Source organism: Schistocerca americana, chromosome 4 (assembly GCF_021461395.2).
Source record: "Schistocerca americana isolate TAMUIC-IGC-003095 chromosome 4, iqSchAmer2.1, whole genome shotgun sequence".
Taxonomy (NCBI): Eukaryota; Metazoa; Arthropoda; class Insecta; order Orthoptera; family Acrididae; genus Schistocerca; species Schistocerca americana.
In genome coordinates, this window is record NC_060122.1 from 149,768,472 (window position 1) to 149,783,599 (window position 15,128).

The 15,128-nt window shown below is 45.9% G+C and overlaps 1 protein-coding gene across 1 annotated transcript in view; it reads left to right on the forward strand.

The window, feature by feature from the left end:
• The window catches only part of LOC124613907 (odorant receptor Or2-like), a 36,577-nt gene that overhangs the window by 13,163 nt on the left and 8,286 nt on the right, over window positions 1-15,128 (forward strand). The window contains exon 3 of the mRNA XM_047142658.1: window positions 7,150-7,251. Coding sequence (XP_046998614.1) covers window positions 7,150-7,251 — 102 coding nt within the window. The remainder of the gene's footprint in view (window positions 1-7,149; window positions 7,252-15,128) is intronic.

Below are 15,128 nucleotides of genomic sequence, written 5' to 3' on the forward strand. Positions count from 1 at the left end.
ACACGCTGGCAGATGACGTTCACCAGGCATTCGCCATACCAATGCCATCGGATCGCCACACTGTGTACCGTTATTCGTCACTCCACACAACGTTTCTCACTGTTCAATAGTCCAATGTTTTTCGCTCCTTACACCAAGCGAGGCGTTGTTTGGCATTTACCGGGGTGATTTGTGGCGTGTGGCTTATGAGCAGCCGCTCGACCATGAAATCCAAGTTTTCTCACCTCCCACCTAACTGTCATAGTACTTGTAGTGGATCCTGATGCTGTTTGGAATTCCTGTGTGATGGTCTGGATAGATGTCTGCCTATTGCACTCTACGGCCGTCTTCAACTGTCGGCGGTCTCTGTAAGTCAACAGACGAGGTCAGCCTGTACGTTTTTGTGCTGTAGGTGGCCCTTCACGTTTCCACTTCACTATCACATATGAAACAGTGGACCTACGGATGTTAAGGCGTGTGGAAATCTCTTGTACAGACGTATGACACAAGAGATACCCAGTCACCTGATCTCTTTCGAAGTCCGTGAGTTCCGCGGAGCGCCCCATTCTGCTCTCTCACGATGTCTAATGACTACTGACGTCGCTGATATGGAGTACCCGGCAGTAGGTGGCAGCAAAATGCACCGAATATGAAAAACGTATATTTTTGGGGGTGTCCGGATACTTCTGATCATATAGTGTATGTGTCTTGATTGCGGGTTCCCACGAGGGACAAGTGTAGTTCATAACTGATCTTACAGACGCTGAGGATTAGGAGCCCACATTATTCAAAGAGTGTAGATGTTTCGTTAACGATTGGATATAGGGAAGCCAAGATGGCACATGATTGCTTCCAGTCTGCTTCTAGTCTGCATGGTCTTTCCACGGCAATTGGTGATCAAGCGCAACAAAAAGATATTTTGCAGTCGGAATCCATTGTACTGGTGCACCGAATAGAATTATGTCACCTGTTGCTCGTGGTCATCATTTCGTTAGGACAGTCGCTTGACTTATGGCGGCATTGAGCTTAATGCACGAATCTGTTTCCCATGTTTCGAAATCTCTGCAGTCATCCTAGTCTTCTTATCACATCTGTCGTCTGTGCCTGCAGATGAGAGCGTTGTCTTTAGGTTATTTGTATTTGCTGACACGAGATGACAACGGACGATCTGCCATGTAAGCTCTATTCAAGTAAGGGCCTAGAGTCTAGTCTTGAAGTACTACTGCAAGTACTTGTTACTAGTTGAAATATAGCCTTAATAATCCAGAAGCATTGACCACTTGTAATGTCAGAAAAGCAGCCACTGCGACGAAAGTGTTACGTCTTCTTGAATGAAGGTGGTGGTGGTAAATCCCTATGCGACCAAACTTCTGAGGTCATCGAGCCCTAGGCTTACATACTACTTAATCTAACTTGTACTAACTTAAGCTAAGGATAGCACACACACGCCAATGGCCGAGGGAGGACTCGAACCTCCGACGGGGCGAACTGTGACAAGGCTCCTCATACCACGCGGCCACCACGTTACCTGGTAAAACAGGATAATTTTTTTTTATGGAACTGAGCGGATAGTGCTATTCTAAATTGTCTTCTGCTTGATTTGATGTACACAACTGAATGCAAACTAATTACTTGTGGATAACTTTAAAGTTGAAAGATAAGAGGGAAAGAAATTAAATACAGACTCAAATTACGACGTACGCAACCAACTTTAGACTAAAATAGCCTAGTTCCAAAAAATTTCGGGCAACTGGCGGATGTCTGTAACTTGCTACCTCCAAAACGTCGGCGCAGAGTTTTCTGGCCATCTTCGGGTGTGTACTGGCGACACACACTAGCCTCCCCTGTTTAATACCCCGACGGCTGATGTGGTGGGCATGAAGATAAAATAATACTTCTTCGATTGCCACCACTTTCGCCGACATTGAATGTTATTAATCTAAATGTTATAGTCTGGACTGGTAAAATACGATGGCGTGCTGAAAACTAATTCCTTAAAATTTTTTATGTGAAAACTTTTAATGGTTTATAAATAAAACAAACGTTATTAACATTACATAGCACGCCCGGTTAGCCGGGCGGTCTCACGCACGGCTTTCCGGAGTGGGAAGGAGCGCCTGGTCCCCGGCACGAATCCGCCCGGCGGACTTGTGTCGAGATCCGGCCAGTCTGTGGATGGTTTTTAGTCGGTTTTCCATCTGCCTCGGCGAATGCGGACTGGTTCCCCTCATTGCGCCTCCGCTACACTATGTCGACGATTGCTCGCAAAGAAACAAGTTCTCCACGTACGCGTACACCACCATTACTCTACCACGCAAACATAGGGGTTACACTCGTCTAGCGTGAGACGTTCCCGGGGGGGGGGGGGGTTCGACCGTTGGCCGAACCGCACAGTAACCCTGGGTTCGGCGTCGGGCGGCGGAGGGGTGAAGTGGACTGCGGTAGTCGTCGTGGGGTTGTGGACCACTGCGGCTGCGGCGGGGACGGAGCCTTCTCGTCGTTTCTAGATCCCTTGTTAGCATACAACATACAATATTACATATCTTTATTCTTCATTTCTACATACACTCCTGGAAATTGAAATAAGAACACCGTGAATTCATTGTCCCAGGAAGGGGAAACTTTATTGACACATTCCTGCGGTCAGATACATCACATGATCACACTGACAGAACCACAGGCACATAGACACAGGCAACAGAGCATGCACAATGTCGGCACTAGTACAGTGTATATCCACCTTTCGCAGCAATGCAGGCTGCTATTCTCCCATGGAGACGATCGTAGAGATGCTGGATGTAGTCCTGTGGAACGGCTTGCCATGCCATTTCCACCTGGCGCCTCAGTTGGACCAGCGTTCGTGCTGGACGTGCAGACCGCGTGAGACGACGCTTCATCCAGTCCCAAACATGCTCAATGGGGGACAGATCCGGAGATCTTGCTGGCCAGGGTAGTTGACTTACACCTTCTAGAGCACGTTGGGTGGCACGGGATACATGCGGACGTGCATTGTCCTGTTGGAACAGCAAGTTCCCTTGCCGGTCTAGGAATGGTAGAACGATGGGTTCGATGACGGTTTGGATGTACCGTGAACTATTCAGTGTCCCCTCGACGATCACCAGTGGTGTACGGCCAGTGTAGGAGATCGCTCCCCACACCATGATGCCGGGTGTTGGCCCTGTGTGCCTCGGTCGTATGCAGTCCTGATTGTGGCGCTCACCTGCACGGCGCCAAACACGCATACGACCATCATTGGCACCAAGGCAGAAGCGACTCTCATCGCTGAAGACGACACGTCTCCATTCGTCCCTTCATTCACGCCTGTCGCGACACCACTGGAGCCGGGCTGCACGATGTTGGGGCGTGAGCGGAAGACGGCCTAACGGTGTGCGGGACCGTAGCCCAGCTTCATGGAGACGGTTGCGAATGGTCCTCGCCGATACCCCAGGAGCAACAGTGTCCCTAATTTGCTGGGAAGTGGCGGTGCGGTCCCCTACGGCACTGCGTAGGATCCTACGGTCTTGGCGTGCATCCGTGCGTCGCTGCGGTCCGGTCCCAGGTCGACGGGCACGTGCACCTTCCGCCGACCACTGGCGACAACATCGATGTACTGTGGAGACCTCACGCCCCACGTGTTGAGCAATTCGGCGGTACGTCCACCCGGCCTCCCGCATGCCCACTATACGCCCTCGCTCAAAGTCCGTCAACTGCACATACGGTTCACGTCCATGCTGTCGCGGCATGCTACCAGTGTTAAAGACTGCGATGGAGCTCCATATGCCACGGCAAACTGGCTGACACTGACGGCGGCGGTGCACAAATGCTGCGCAGCTAGCGCCATTCGACGGCCAACACCGCGGTTCCTGGTGTGTCCGCTGTGCCGTGCGTGTGATCATTGCTTGTACAGCCCTCTCGCAGTGTCCGGAGCAAGTATGGTGGGTCTGACACACCGGTGTCAATGTGTTCTTTTTTCCATTTCCAGGAGTGTATCTAAACACAACAAAAAAAGTTTTGCATCATCTCGGTCCCGAGAGTTCCGGAACCTGTACAGAAAATTGGAATAGAGATCAACATAAACATTATTTCTGCCATGAAACTTCCTGGCAGATTAAAACTGTGTGCCCGACCGAGACTCGAACTCGGGACCTTTGCCTTCCGCGGGCAAGTGCTCTACCATCTGAGCTACCGAAGCACGACTCACGCCCGGTACTCACAGCTTTACTTCTGCCAGCACTTGCCCGCGAAAGGCAAAGGTCCCGAGTTCGAGTCTCGGTCGGGCACACAGTTTTAATCTGCCAGGAAGTTTCATATCAGCGCAAACTCCGCTGCAGAGTGAAAATCTCATTCTGGAAACATCCCCCAGGCTGTGGTTAAGCCACGTCTCCGCAATATCCTTTCTTTCAGGAGTGCTAGTTCTGCAAGGTTCGCAGGAGAGCTTCTGTAAAGTGTGGAAGGTAGGAGACGAGATACTGGCTGAAGTAAAGCTGTGAGACCGAGTGTGAGTCGTGCTTCGGTAGCTCAGTTGGTAGAGCACTTGCCCGCGAAAGACAAAGGTCCCGAGTTCGATTCTCGGTCGGGCACACAGTTTTAATCTGCCAGGAAGTTTCATATCAGCGCACACTCCGCTGCAGAGTGAAAATCTCATTCTGATTATTTCTGCCCTTTCTGTAGCTCATGAAAATCACACATTGCATGTTGCACCACCATACAGCGAGACCTTCGAGGTGGTGGTCCAGATGGCCGTACACACCGGTACTTCTGATACCCAGTAGCACATCCTCTTACATTGATGCATGACTGTGTTCGTCGTGGCAACTATCCACAAGTTCATTAAGGCACTATTGGCCAGATTGTCGGCGGAGACCCCTCAGAGTGGTTGGTGGGTCACGTCGTCCATAATAAATAAATGTCGTGTGACTAGGGCCTCCCGTCGGGTAGATCGTTCGCCGGGTGTAAGTCTTTCGATTTGACGCCACTTCGGAGACTTGCGCGTCGATGGGGATGAAATGCTGATGATTAGGGCAACACGACACCCAGTCCCTGAGCGGAGAAAACCTCCAACCCAGCCGGGAATCGAACCCGGGCCCTTAGGGTTGACATTCTGTCGCGCTCACCACTCAGCTACCGGGGGCGGACACGTCGTCCATAAACAGCCCTTTTCAATCAATCCCAAGCATGTTCGATAGGATTCATGTCTAGAGAACATGCTGGCCACTCTAGTAGAGCGATGTCGTTATCCTGAAGGAAGTCGTTCACAAGATGTGCACGATGGGAATTGTCGTCCATGAAGACGAATACCTCACCAATATGCTGCCGATGTGGTTGCAGTATCTGTCGGAGGACGACATTCACGTATCGTACAGCCGTTACCGCACCTTCCATGACCACCAGCGGCGTACGTCGCTCCCACATAATGCCACCCCAAAACAGCAGGGAACCTCCACCTTGTTGCACTCGCTGGACAGTGTGTCTATGGCGTTCAGCCTGACCGGGTTGCTTCCAAACACTGCTTCGACGATTGTCTTGTTGAAGGCATATGCGACACTCATCGGTAAAGAGAATGTGATGCCAATCCAGAGCGGTCCATTCGGCATGTTGTTGGTCCATCTGTACCACGCCGCATGGTGTCGTGGTTGCAAAGATGGACCTCGCCATGGACGTCGGGAGTGAAGTTGTGCATCACGCAGACTATTGCGCAAAGTTTGAGTCGTTAACATGACGTCCTGAGGCTGCACGTAAACATGGTGGCGTTACTGTCAGGGTTCCTCCGAGCCGTAATCCGTAGGTAGCGGTCATCCACTACAGTATTAACCCTTGGGCGGCCTGAGCGAGGCATGTCATCAACAGTTCCTGTCTGTCCGTATCTCCTCCATGTCCAAACAACATCGCTTTGGTCCACTCCGAGACGCCTGGACACATCCCTTCCTACGGTGTCGACCGTTTAGGCATGGTTCACCTACAGACAACACGTGTCGTGTTCCTCCTTCTTGGTGGAATGAGTCAAACTGATCGGACTCCCTCCGCCTAACAGACGCTGCTCATGCATCGTTATTTACATCTTCGGGCAGGTTTAGTGACATCTCTGAACAGTCCAAGGGACTGTGTCTGTGATACAATATCCACAGTTAACATCTATCTGGGACCGGGGTGATGAAAAACTTCTTTTGATGTGTGTATTTCTCGACATAGTCACCACAGGGACGAACCAGTTTGTTGATACTATAGAATTGACTTTGTTAACGGAGCCACAACCTTACTGCTGCTTGCAAAACTTCATCACTATCAAAAGTAAGTCCTTGAAGGCGTTCTTTAAGTTTTGGAAACAGTTGAAAATCGGGTGGGACCAAGTCGGGACTGTACGGAGGATGATCAATGACAGTGAACCCAAGGCTTCGGATTGTTGCAGCCGGCCGCTGTGGCCGTGCGTTTCTAGGCGCTTCAGTCCGGAACCGCGCTGCTGCTATGGTCGCAGGTACGAATCCTGCCTCGGGCATGGATGTGTGTGATGTCCTTAGGTTAGTTAGGTTTAGGTAGTTCTAAGTTCTAGGGGACTGATCACCTCAGATGTTAAGTCCCATAATGGTTTGAGGCATTTGAACCATTTTTGATTGTTGCAGGCGCCGCAGCACTCATGTGTAGTCTGGCATTGTCAAACTGAAGGAAAAGAACCTTTATGTGTAGATGAACTCTTCGATTTCGAAACTATCACAATACGCTGTTTCTCATTCACCGACGTAGTTACGTTACACACCACCATGTTTCACGCAAGAATTGGGAGCCCTGTAGCAGCAAAGGACTGTAATTATGTAGACAGGAAGACATCTGTTTTGTTTCAAAAGCTTTAAGAGTTTTCACGTAAAAAATTCGGAGGCATTAGTTTTCAGCGAGCGCTCGTAATTGAGACCGCCACAGCCCTTTCAGAATCTCTGAAGAAACTGAAAGGTTCTTTGGAAGGTCCTCGTATCAAATAGAATGCTATCAACTTCTATTCAAGGTTTGTATGCATAGAACCTCAGAGAAAACGCAGGCTGTATAGAATTCCACAGGCGGCTATACACCATGTTAGTCTATTTTTATGGTTATTTTGTACATGCTCTGTATCCCTGTCCATTGGTTTTCTTTAGCGCTGTTGGCCTCTTGTATCACTAACACCGCTTTATTTCCCTGCAGAGCCCAGACAGCAATTCCGCGCTGAAGTGTTGGGGTTCGCTTCCCCTACTGCTGACGCAGCTGTTCCTGTATTGCTCAGGAGCTCAGCACATTCTGGACCAGGTGAGCGCTGCTGGCGTCTGTGTGTGCGTATTCATTAATTGACACGATTCTTGGAAACTGTAGTTCATGCACCGATCAGATTTTTTTACAAAACTATTATTTTACCGTTTCCGTATCTCAATCGGTAAAAACGGAACTCTTATAGGATCACATATTAAGATCTCCGCTCCCTTGCCTCTGTAAAAAAGTGACGTTTCTTTATTGTGAGATCTGCAGCACATGTTATGTTTCAGTAGGACATTGTGCTGGTAATTGGAAAACAGTATGCTGCGTTGCTGCAAATAATAATACAACGAGCAACTACAGACAGCAATAATGGCTTACTCGAAGTTGACATACGCCCATCTAAGACTTCAGGACATGTACTGACGAAGGCAATAAACCCGAAATAAGTTTATACACTAAAATAAAATATCAAGCAACATACTGTTTTCCAATTCTCAAGATTAAAAAGAGAAGCTTTTGAGTCAATGCAGTCAAAAGATACGGCAATCTACTTACAAATTCACTCATTAAAACCTATAGGGTACGTTTCCTTGACGTAGTATCGTGAAATTTGAAAAGAAGTAAAGGTCTCACAATTGAAGTAAAGTAAAAAATCATAAAATTTCGTTAAAATAAATAATGGCGTGTGACGAGGACCTACCGTCGGGTAGACTGCTTGCCTGGTACAAGTCTTTCGATTTGGCGCCACTTCGGCGACTTGCGCGTCGATGGGGATGAAATGATGATGATTAGGACAACACCCAGTCCCTGAGCGGAGAAAATCTCCGACCCAGCCGGGAATCGAACCCGGGCCCTTAGGATTGACAGTCTGTCGCGCTGACCACGCAGCTACCGGGTGCGGACATAATTTGTAATGATATCACACGGAAAAACATTATTTTGTCATTTGTTATCCGAATGTAGACTTAGAATTAAAACATTCTCTAAAGTCTTGGAATCCTTGGGATATTGCCAGTATTAATGTAGATAACAGGCAAAAATTGTCGAGAATCTCGATTCCTGGAAGTAATACGTAATTAAGTTTGTACGGAAACGTCAGTGAGCGAGTGCTTTTCGCACCGGGCCAATTTTTTGATTTGTATTTACGGTTTCATTTACGTTGGGGCTCCCTTCTAGACGACAAAAATGTTTCGTAATTATGACGGAGTAATCAAGTCTGGCGTGCTGATTATATTTACTGTTAAAACGTTATTTCGTTACATAGGCTCAAAACCAAAACCTTAAGAAGAAATAAAGGAAAAAATAAGTACGTTATACTCATATACGGGATCTCTAATACCAAAATTACTGTTGTGTGGCACTTTGTGGTCTCGGAAAGTACATCAAAACCTGCCTGCTTCCTTCATCTGTCTAAACAATTATAACATCGGCCTATTGCTAACCATTGAAATAAAGAAGCATGCCACATACAATGAACATGATAAAGACAGTTTACGTGTTACAGATTTGTCAGTTACGCGTAGTGTGTAGGTGTTCCTCTGGCAGTGTTCATATCTGGATTCAGATACTCATAATTCTTGGTATACCCCACTAAATGGATTGTTGATGTTCTCAATTCCCATAACCTTTGCAGTCCGCGTTCCGTCGCTGATGTGCTCCCACTTAAGTCGTCTTTGTTCTCCTTTTCTCGTAACAGTCGACTCTGAGGAGATGTGTTGGCCTGCCGGTATAGCCGCTCATGTTCCTGTCACTCGTCATCGACCATGTCACTGGAGCTGTTTTACCTGTACTCGTTCCGGTCCACTCAACGTGATTGTATTCTTCAGTTTCTCCACTTTCCCTTGGTACTTCTTCGCCTCCCACATCGTGGATTGGAGCAGTAAACTGCGCACGTTTTCATAGCAAGTACTGCGGCTTCTCGTAGGATACAATATCCTCTGTTTGACCAGGTGTGGCCCATTTTTCGGTAATCGTCGTTTATTGTCCAAGATCATCATTATAAGGGACGTTGTCCTCCATATGAACAAGTTTGTTCTTGCACTGAATGTCCCGGATATACTAGTGCACCACAGTCATATGTGGCTGGCGCTTCCCGATTGGTATCCAGCGACTGGAATTTGTAAGACGCAAATGAATTCTTCCGCTCACACTTGTCAGCAGCTCTAGTGCCTCCCTGCAATCCCAGTCTTTCTTGTGTGCCCTCTAGGTGCCACTGTTGTAATTTAGCTGAATCTCACCAGATCTCTCTTCCACCCCCCCCCCCCCCACCCCCCTATTGAGCCAGTATGAAGCATCCTCTCGGAAAAATGGGTAAAACTTGATTAGAAGCCATCCACTCTATTAGCGTGGAGGGTATATAGGTAACATCGGTCACGAGTGATCATGGGAAGTTAAGACGAAAGACCATTCATGGGAGACATATAAACCTGGGCACGATTTTGTGACAGTTGATGCTGTAAGTTGATAAGAATTCCTCACTGTGTACGATTCATAATTAAATGTTTCGAAGCGGTAGTGTACAAGAGGAACCTTACCTTCTTGTGCAGCGTATCGCTGTGACCGCCGAATCGTTCGAGGAAATGAAGAAGATACATAACTCTCGTTACGGCATTGACGATAGAATTATACATGCACGCTTGAAATATCTCGATGGTACTAGGAATATATAGACTTTGCTGAAATTCGCAGACACGCGTTTCTGGCGTGCTGACATCACAATGGACTGCATTTGATAACCAGCTGAAGCGTTGATGAAGCTTTGCTTCGAAGTGTGTATTGGAGAATTAAATGTACTATTGAAAATACATTAGACATACCTTATTGTTAAGTTTTCTAGCAAATGGATAGTTCTAATGCACAAAGGAATTTAACTCAGGGCCGGCGTAACGCTGCACAGTGTGCAGACGTGCGGAAGTGCTGCACACGTGCGCACGTGTGCGACAGCGACATCTGTTATTAGACATGTGTCCTAAATGAACGGTGGCGGCTCCACTTCCCTATTTATGTGGTACAATCAGGAGCGCAACATATCCCTCGGCAGGTCCCGCCTGGTGGTTTTATTCTTCGTCGTGTGTGCTCCAAGTGGGTTTTAAGTGTGTTGTTTCGGAGTGTTTTTAATACTGTGGCCAACTTTTAACCTGTGCATGCGCATCCAGTGTCTTCTTTGTGTTTTACGAATCGCCAACTGTGTTTTTTAACTTTCTGGTGAATTTTTTAACTGTCCGCAATGAACGTATACATGTCAGTGTATTTTTACCTCCATTTTCTCCCCTTACTCTGTTTTATGTTCCCCTTTTTTTCCTCCTTATGTATGTATTATTTTATTCTTGTTTTAGTTGTCATGTCACTCGGCTGAAGAGTGGCGGATTGTGCTGCTGACAGCCCTCCCCTGCCCATATGGGGCAGGGGCATGAAATCACAATAAAGAAAAAAAAAAAGAGCGCAACATACCCAGTCTCGTTTACCCCTGGTGACCGTAACCTCAACAGAGAAGTACTGAGAAATGGCAGGTACTGTGAAAAAGCAAAGGACTGGAGGTCTATGTTCTCATTCGTTTAAAAATGACTGGGAACTGCAATTCTTTTTTGTAGCCGTTGGCGAAAACTCACAGTGTTTGCTGTGCCGCCGAATAACAGGCGGCCAGCGTAAGTTTTCAATTAAAAGACACTACAATACATATCACTAAGACGAGTGTAGTGTACTCAACAGTGAAGAACGGCAAGCAAAATTAAATGTCCTTAAGAAAATGGATGAGACACATCAACTCGATTTTACTGTACGTCAAAGTAACTGATGCTTCTTGAACTCTTAGTTTCTTGTGTTACATTTATGTCTGTTTCACTGTACCCTGTTCAATGTACTGTTTTTAATTTTCCAGAATGACACCCACACTAAATCTTCACTGCGAGCAAGTTTTAAAATCGCATTAAGAATTGCACAATCTGGGAAACCCTTTTCCGTAGGTGAGTTTGGGAAATGGTGTCTGACTGATGCTGCTGAACTTGTGTGTCCGACGAACGTTAGCAGATATCAAGAAATCAGTCTATCCAACAAACAGTGACAAGACGTATCAGTGCCATGGCCGGCGATGTGCACAGGCAGCTATAGTTCAATTCTTTTATCTTGGCGGTTCGCGCATGCCCACCGAGACGCGGGAGATTGCAGCGTTGCCAGTTGCACACGCCAAGCAAAGTTACGTTTAGGGGGGAGCGCGCAGTTTATGAAGTAAAGCCACCACGGCCGCATTAACCCTTTCGCTGCTACAGAGACGTGCTCCCCGCATTCCGCGCTGCGCGCGATTTTGTCATCACTGCACTGCTCGCCTGTGTAGACACACGATGTTCCGATTGCTTTGACACATTTATCATTCGATTTCACAAAATTATTTGGCCCAAAAATTTGATTTTTGCACATCTTCTTGACTGATACCTTCCCCCTATAAATGACTTAATTTTGTTTCGATGTTCAACGCAGTTGTTGCGCAGCATTAAATGTAGTAAACCACTGCACGAAATTTTGAAGAGTTTGCAGAGGTAAAAGTCCATAGCGTACACTTACCGTATGGTTGACTTCAGTAGCCACTAGAAATTTCAAAAAACCACGTTCAAACGAATAAAATTCATGAAGTAAGACACTTCGATATCGTTTTTAAATAAATAAAACATTAGGCACCAATTAAGGTTTTGAACTCAGAACCTTTCACTTGGCAGCCAAATTCTTTAACCATTACGCAAAAGCAGCTCAGCATTCAACAAACTTCCACAAGGAGTTTAAAGTAGGACGCAAAATACCGACAAACACTGTTGGTACGATTGTGAATTACTCACGTTTCGTCTAAGTACAGTAGGAAATAAACAATTACCGCTGTTCTTTATTGCGAAAAAGCGGTCAGTGAGAATGATACAAACACCTTTCCTTGCTATCGCCTGAATTAGGAGGTTTATTACTTGTTTGGTTTAATTAATTAATAGAATATGAAGCAATTGGTATAAAGAATGCTTATTCCAAACTTTCTATAAAAGAAAGTCTGCTATCAAGACATTGCTTTCGTTCAGTTACTTTATTTAAGACTGAACGCTTCTAAAACTGAAGACACTCGTCCATGCTCTGTACTGCAGTCGAGCTCTGGCAACGTCGTTCTCTGTTCATTGGCTGACTGTGTTTTGTGACGTCAGATGCGCAGAACGAACCTAAACTCGGCCGCCGTCATAAATGACGCGCACTTTAATAAATAAGGCTAAAGACTTTGCTGCTTTCTCTGTTGCGCTCGATGAAGCAACAGATCTTACAGATACAGCCCAGGTTGTGATATACATACGAGGTGTCGACAACGCACTTTGTGTAATAGAAGACGTTTTGGACTTAGTACCTTTGAAAGGGACTACTACAGGTGCGGACTTACTCCTAGCTGTCGAGCAAGCGCTTGATGGTGTCGGTATGGACTGGAATCGGTTAGTCTCAGTGACCACAGATGGAGCACCATCAATACAAGGCCATCAGAGAGGACTCGCAGCACGGATGCGCAAAAAGCTAGGGCGCACAGACGAGACGTTGCGTGGAATTCACTGAATTCTGCATCGAGAGGCGCTTTGTGCAAAATCAGTAACTTTAGCAAACGTCATGTAAATTGTTGTGTGTACTGTAAACTATCTGAAGACACATGGGCTTACGCATCGCCAGTTTCGGTGGGTCTTTGAGGAATTGGGAGCGGAGTACAGCGACATACCTTACTATACTGAAGTACGCTAGCTCAGTCGAGGTAAAATGCTGAAAATATTTTTTGATTTACGTTTGGTCATAGTAACATTCTTACATGAGAAGGGAAAAAGTGAACCTATGTTGGAACACCCTTGTTGGGTATCAGACCTTGCATTTCTCGTGGACATTACGTCTCACATGAACAGCTTGAACGTCCGTTTGCAAGGTGAAAATAATTTAATTTCTGACATGGTGGAAAAAGTAAATGCCTTTGAAAGGAAGCTTGCGCTTTGGGAGAGCCAGCTATTGACAGAAAACACTGCACATTTCCCGACTCTTGGACTGGTCCATGAAAGTTCTAGATTTCAAGAGTACGTATCAATACTTGTAAAAATTAAGAAACAATTTCGAGCAAGATTTGCAGATGTTACGAGTTGGTCTCCTGTCATTCGCCTCTTTGCTCGACCGTTCTCGTCGTCAGTTGAAGATGCTCCGAATGATCTACAGATGGAACTGATCGACCTACAGTGCAATACAAGACTGAAGGACAAGTTCTTTGCAGTGCGAAGTACAAAAGAATTCTGCGAAAATTTTTCACAACAAAAATTTCCACGCCTGCACCGAGAAGCGGCGAGAGTTATGTCCATGTTCGGGTCGACATATGTTTGTGAAAGATTCTTCTCGGTGACGAAAATGAATAAATCAAGGTTTCGATCAAGCATAAGTGATGAAAATGTTCGCAACTGCTTGCGTTTGTCAATGAGCCTTGCTTTTGTGCCCGATATTAGCTATATCATTTCACATGACCAGTGATAAATGTGTTTGGGTTTATTCCTTTCATAATTAAAATTTATTGTTTACTAACTGTGCATTATTGCCTCATTCTGCTCCATGTTACATTATTATCAGGAAAATTGGTCATTAAACCGATTGTTCCAATCTATACTTACATTTAGGGTTTTTTTTTTAATGTGTGAAGGGCTATGCTCAGCTGAAGATAAAACATAACATTCATCTAATTGTCGGTTATTATGCAGATTTCAGACGGAACTGATGAAAGATATAGCAATAATGGTATTGAAATAACAGGCTATCATCGAGAGGTCTGCGGTTATCATTTTGTTCAGAGGTCTGTGAGACAGAAATTATGTGTGTGTAACTGAGGGCACCGAGAATTAGTTACAGGAAAGTGCTCTCTTTCTTAAATACTAGAACAAAAACATTACGCGTATTTATGTGCCGTCAGTCAAGCTGCCTTAATAAAAACCCACGGTTGTTAACTGTATCACTTGTCTTACTGGGTTAAACTGTTAACATAAAAGTAGATGTCTCAATGAGTAGATTGTGACAGTATTTTAAATGTTTAATACGCGAAATACCTTCCCATGGTTGGCTTGTAAGCTGTGGAAAGAGCACTACAATGCGACGGTACAGAGTATCCCAGCAAGTGAATAAAGCGACATCTTTTCGTAGAAACATGCACTACATGAACGCTGACGGCTGCGGCGTGCACGCTGTGACCCGGAATTTGAACATGTGCAGGAGCACCGCACGCGTGCAGAATTTCTGGCCGGCCCTGAGTTTAACTACTCGTTTTTGTGAACAGATCTCTGGTCATGTTAGTTATGATTCTTCTCATACAGGGACCTGCTGTTGAGCATTATAGCAGACTAGTGTAAAAATGTTTTTACTGGAGCACAAAAAATGTGAATATGTTCCTTTTCGCTTAAAAGACTCAGACTGAAAAGTGTAGTACTAGCTGCCTCATTCTACCTTCCTCAGCATCTATAAAAAATTATCCAAAAATTTTGGCTCCCGAACACATTCTTGCTTTTTTAACATGAAGTGCACCTCAAATTCTCTTAGGCTCCCCTAACCGTAACCCACTCACACCTACTAGTCCACCGCTGTAAGTTGCCCATACCCATTCACACCCGCTTGCTCAATCGCTCATTCAACCCAAGTGAATATTATTATGTCTTTATGTCTCTCTACCGTTGCCTCCTGTGTCACACCCACAGTCCTCTTCGTTCTGTCCTACTACTACAGTCTTCTCTCACTGACACGGTCTCCCTCTTGCCCTCTCTTCCTGTTAATATCTCATTCCTTCCTTCCCACTGCTGCTGCCTTCTCACAGTCACTATCTCTCACCCTCGTTGTCATTGTCGGACACTCTGTCTCTCATTATCACTAGCTCTCAGCCATTTCCACCTTTTTTTTCACTTTATTGGTCG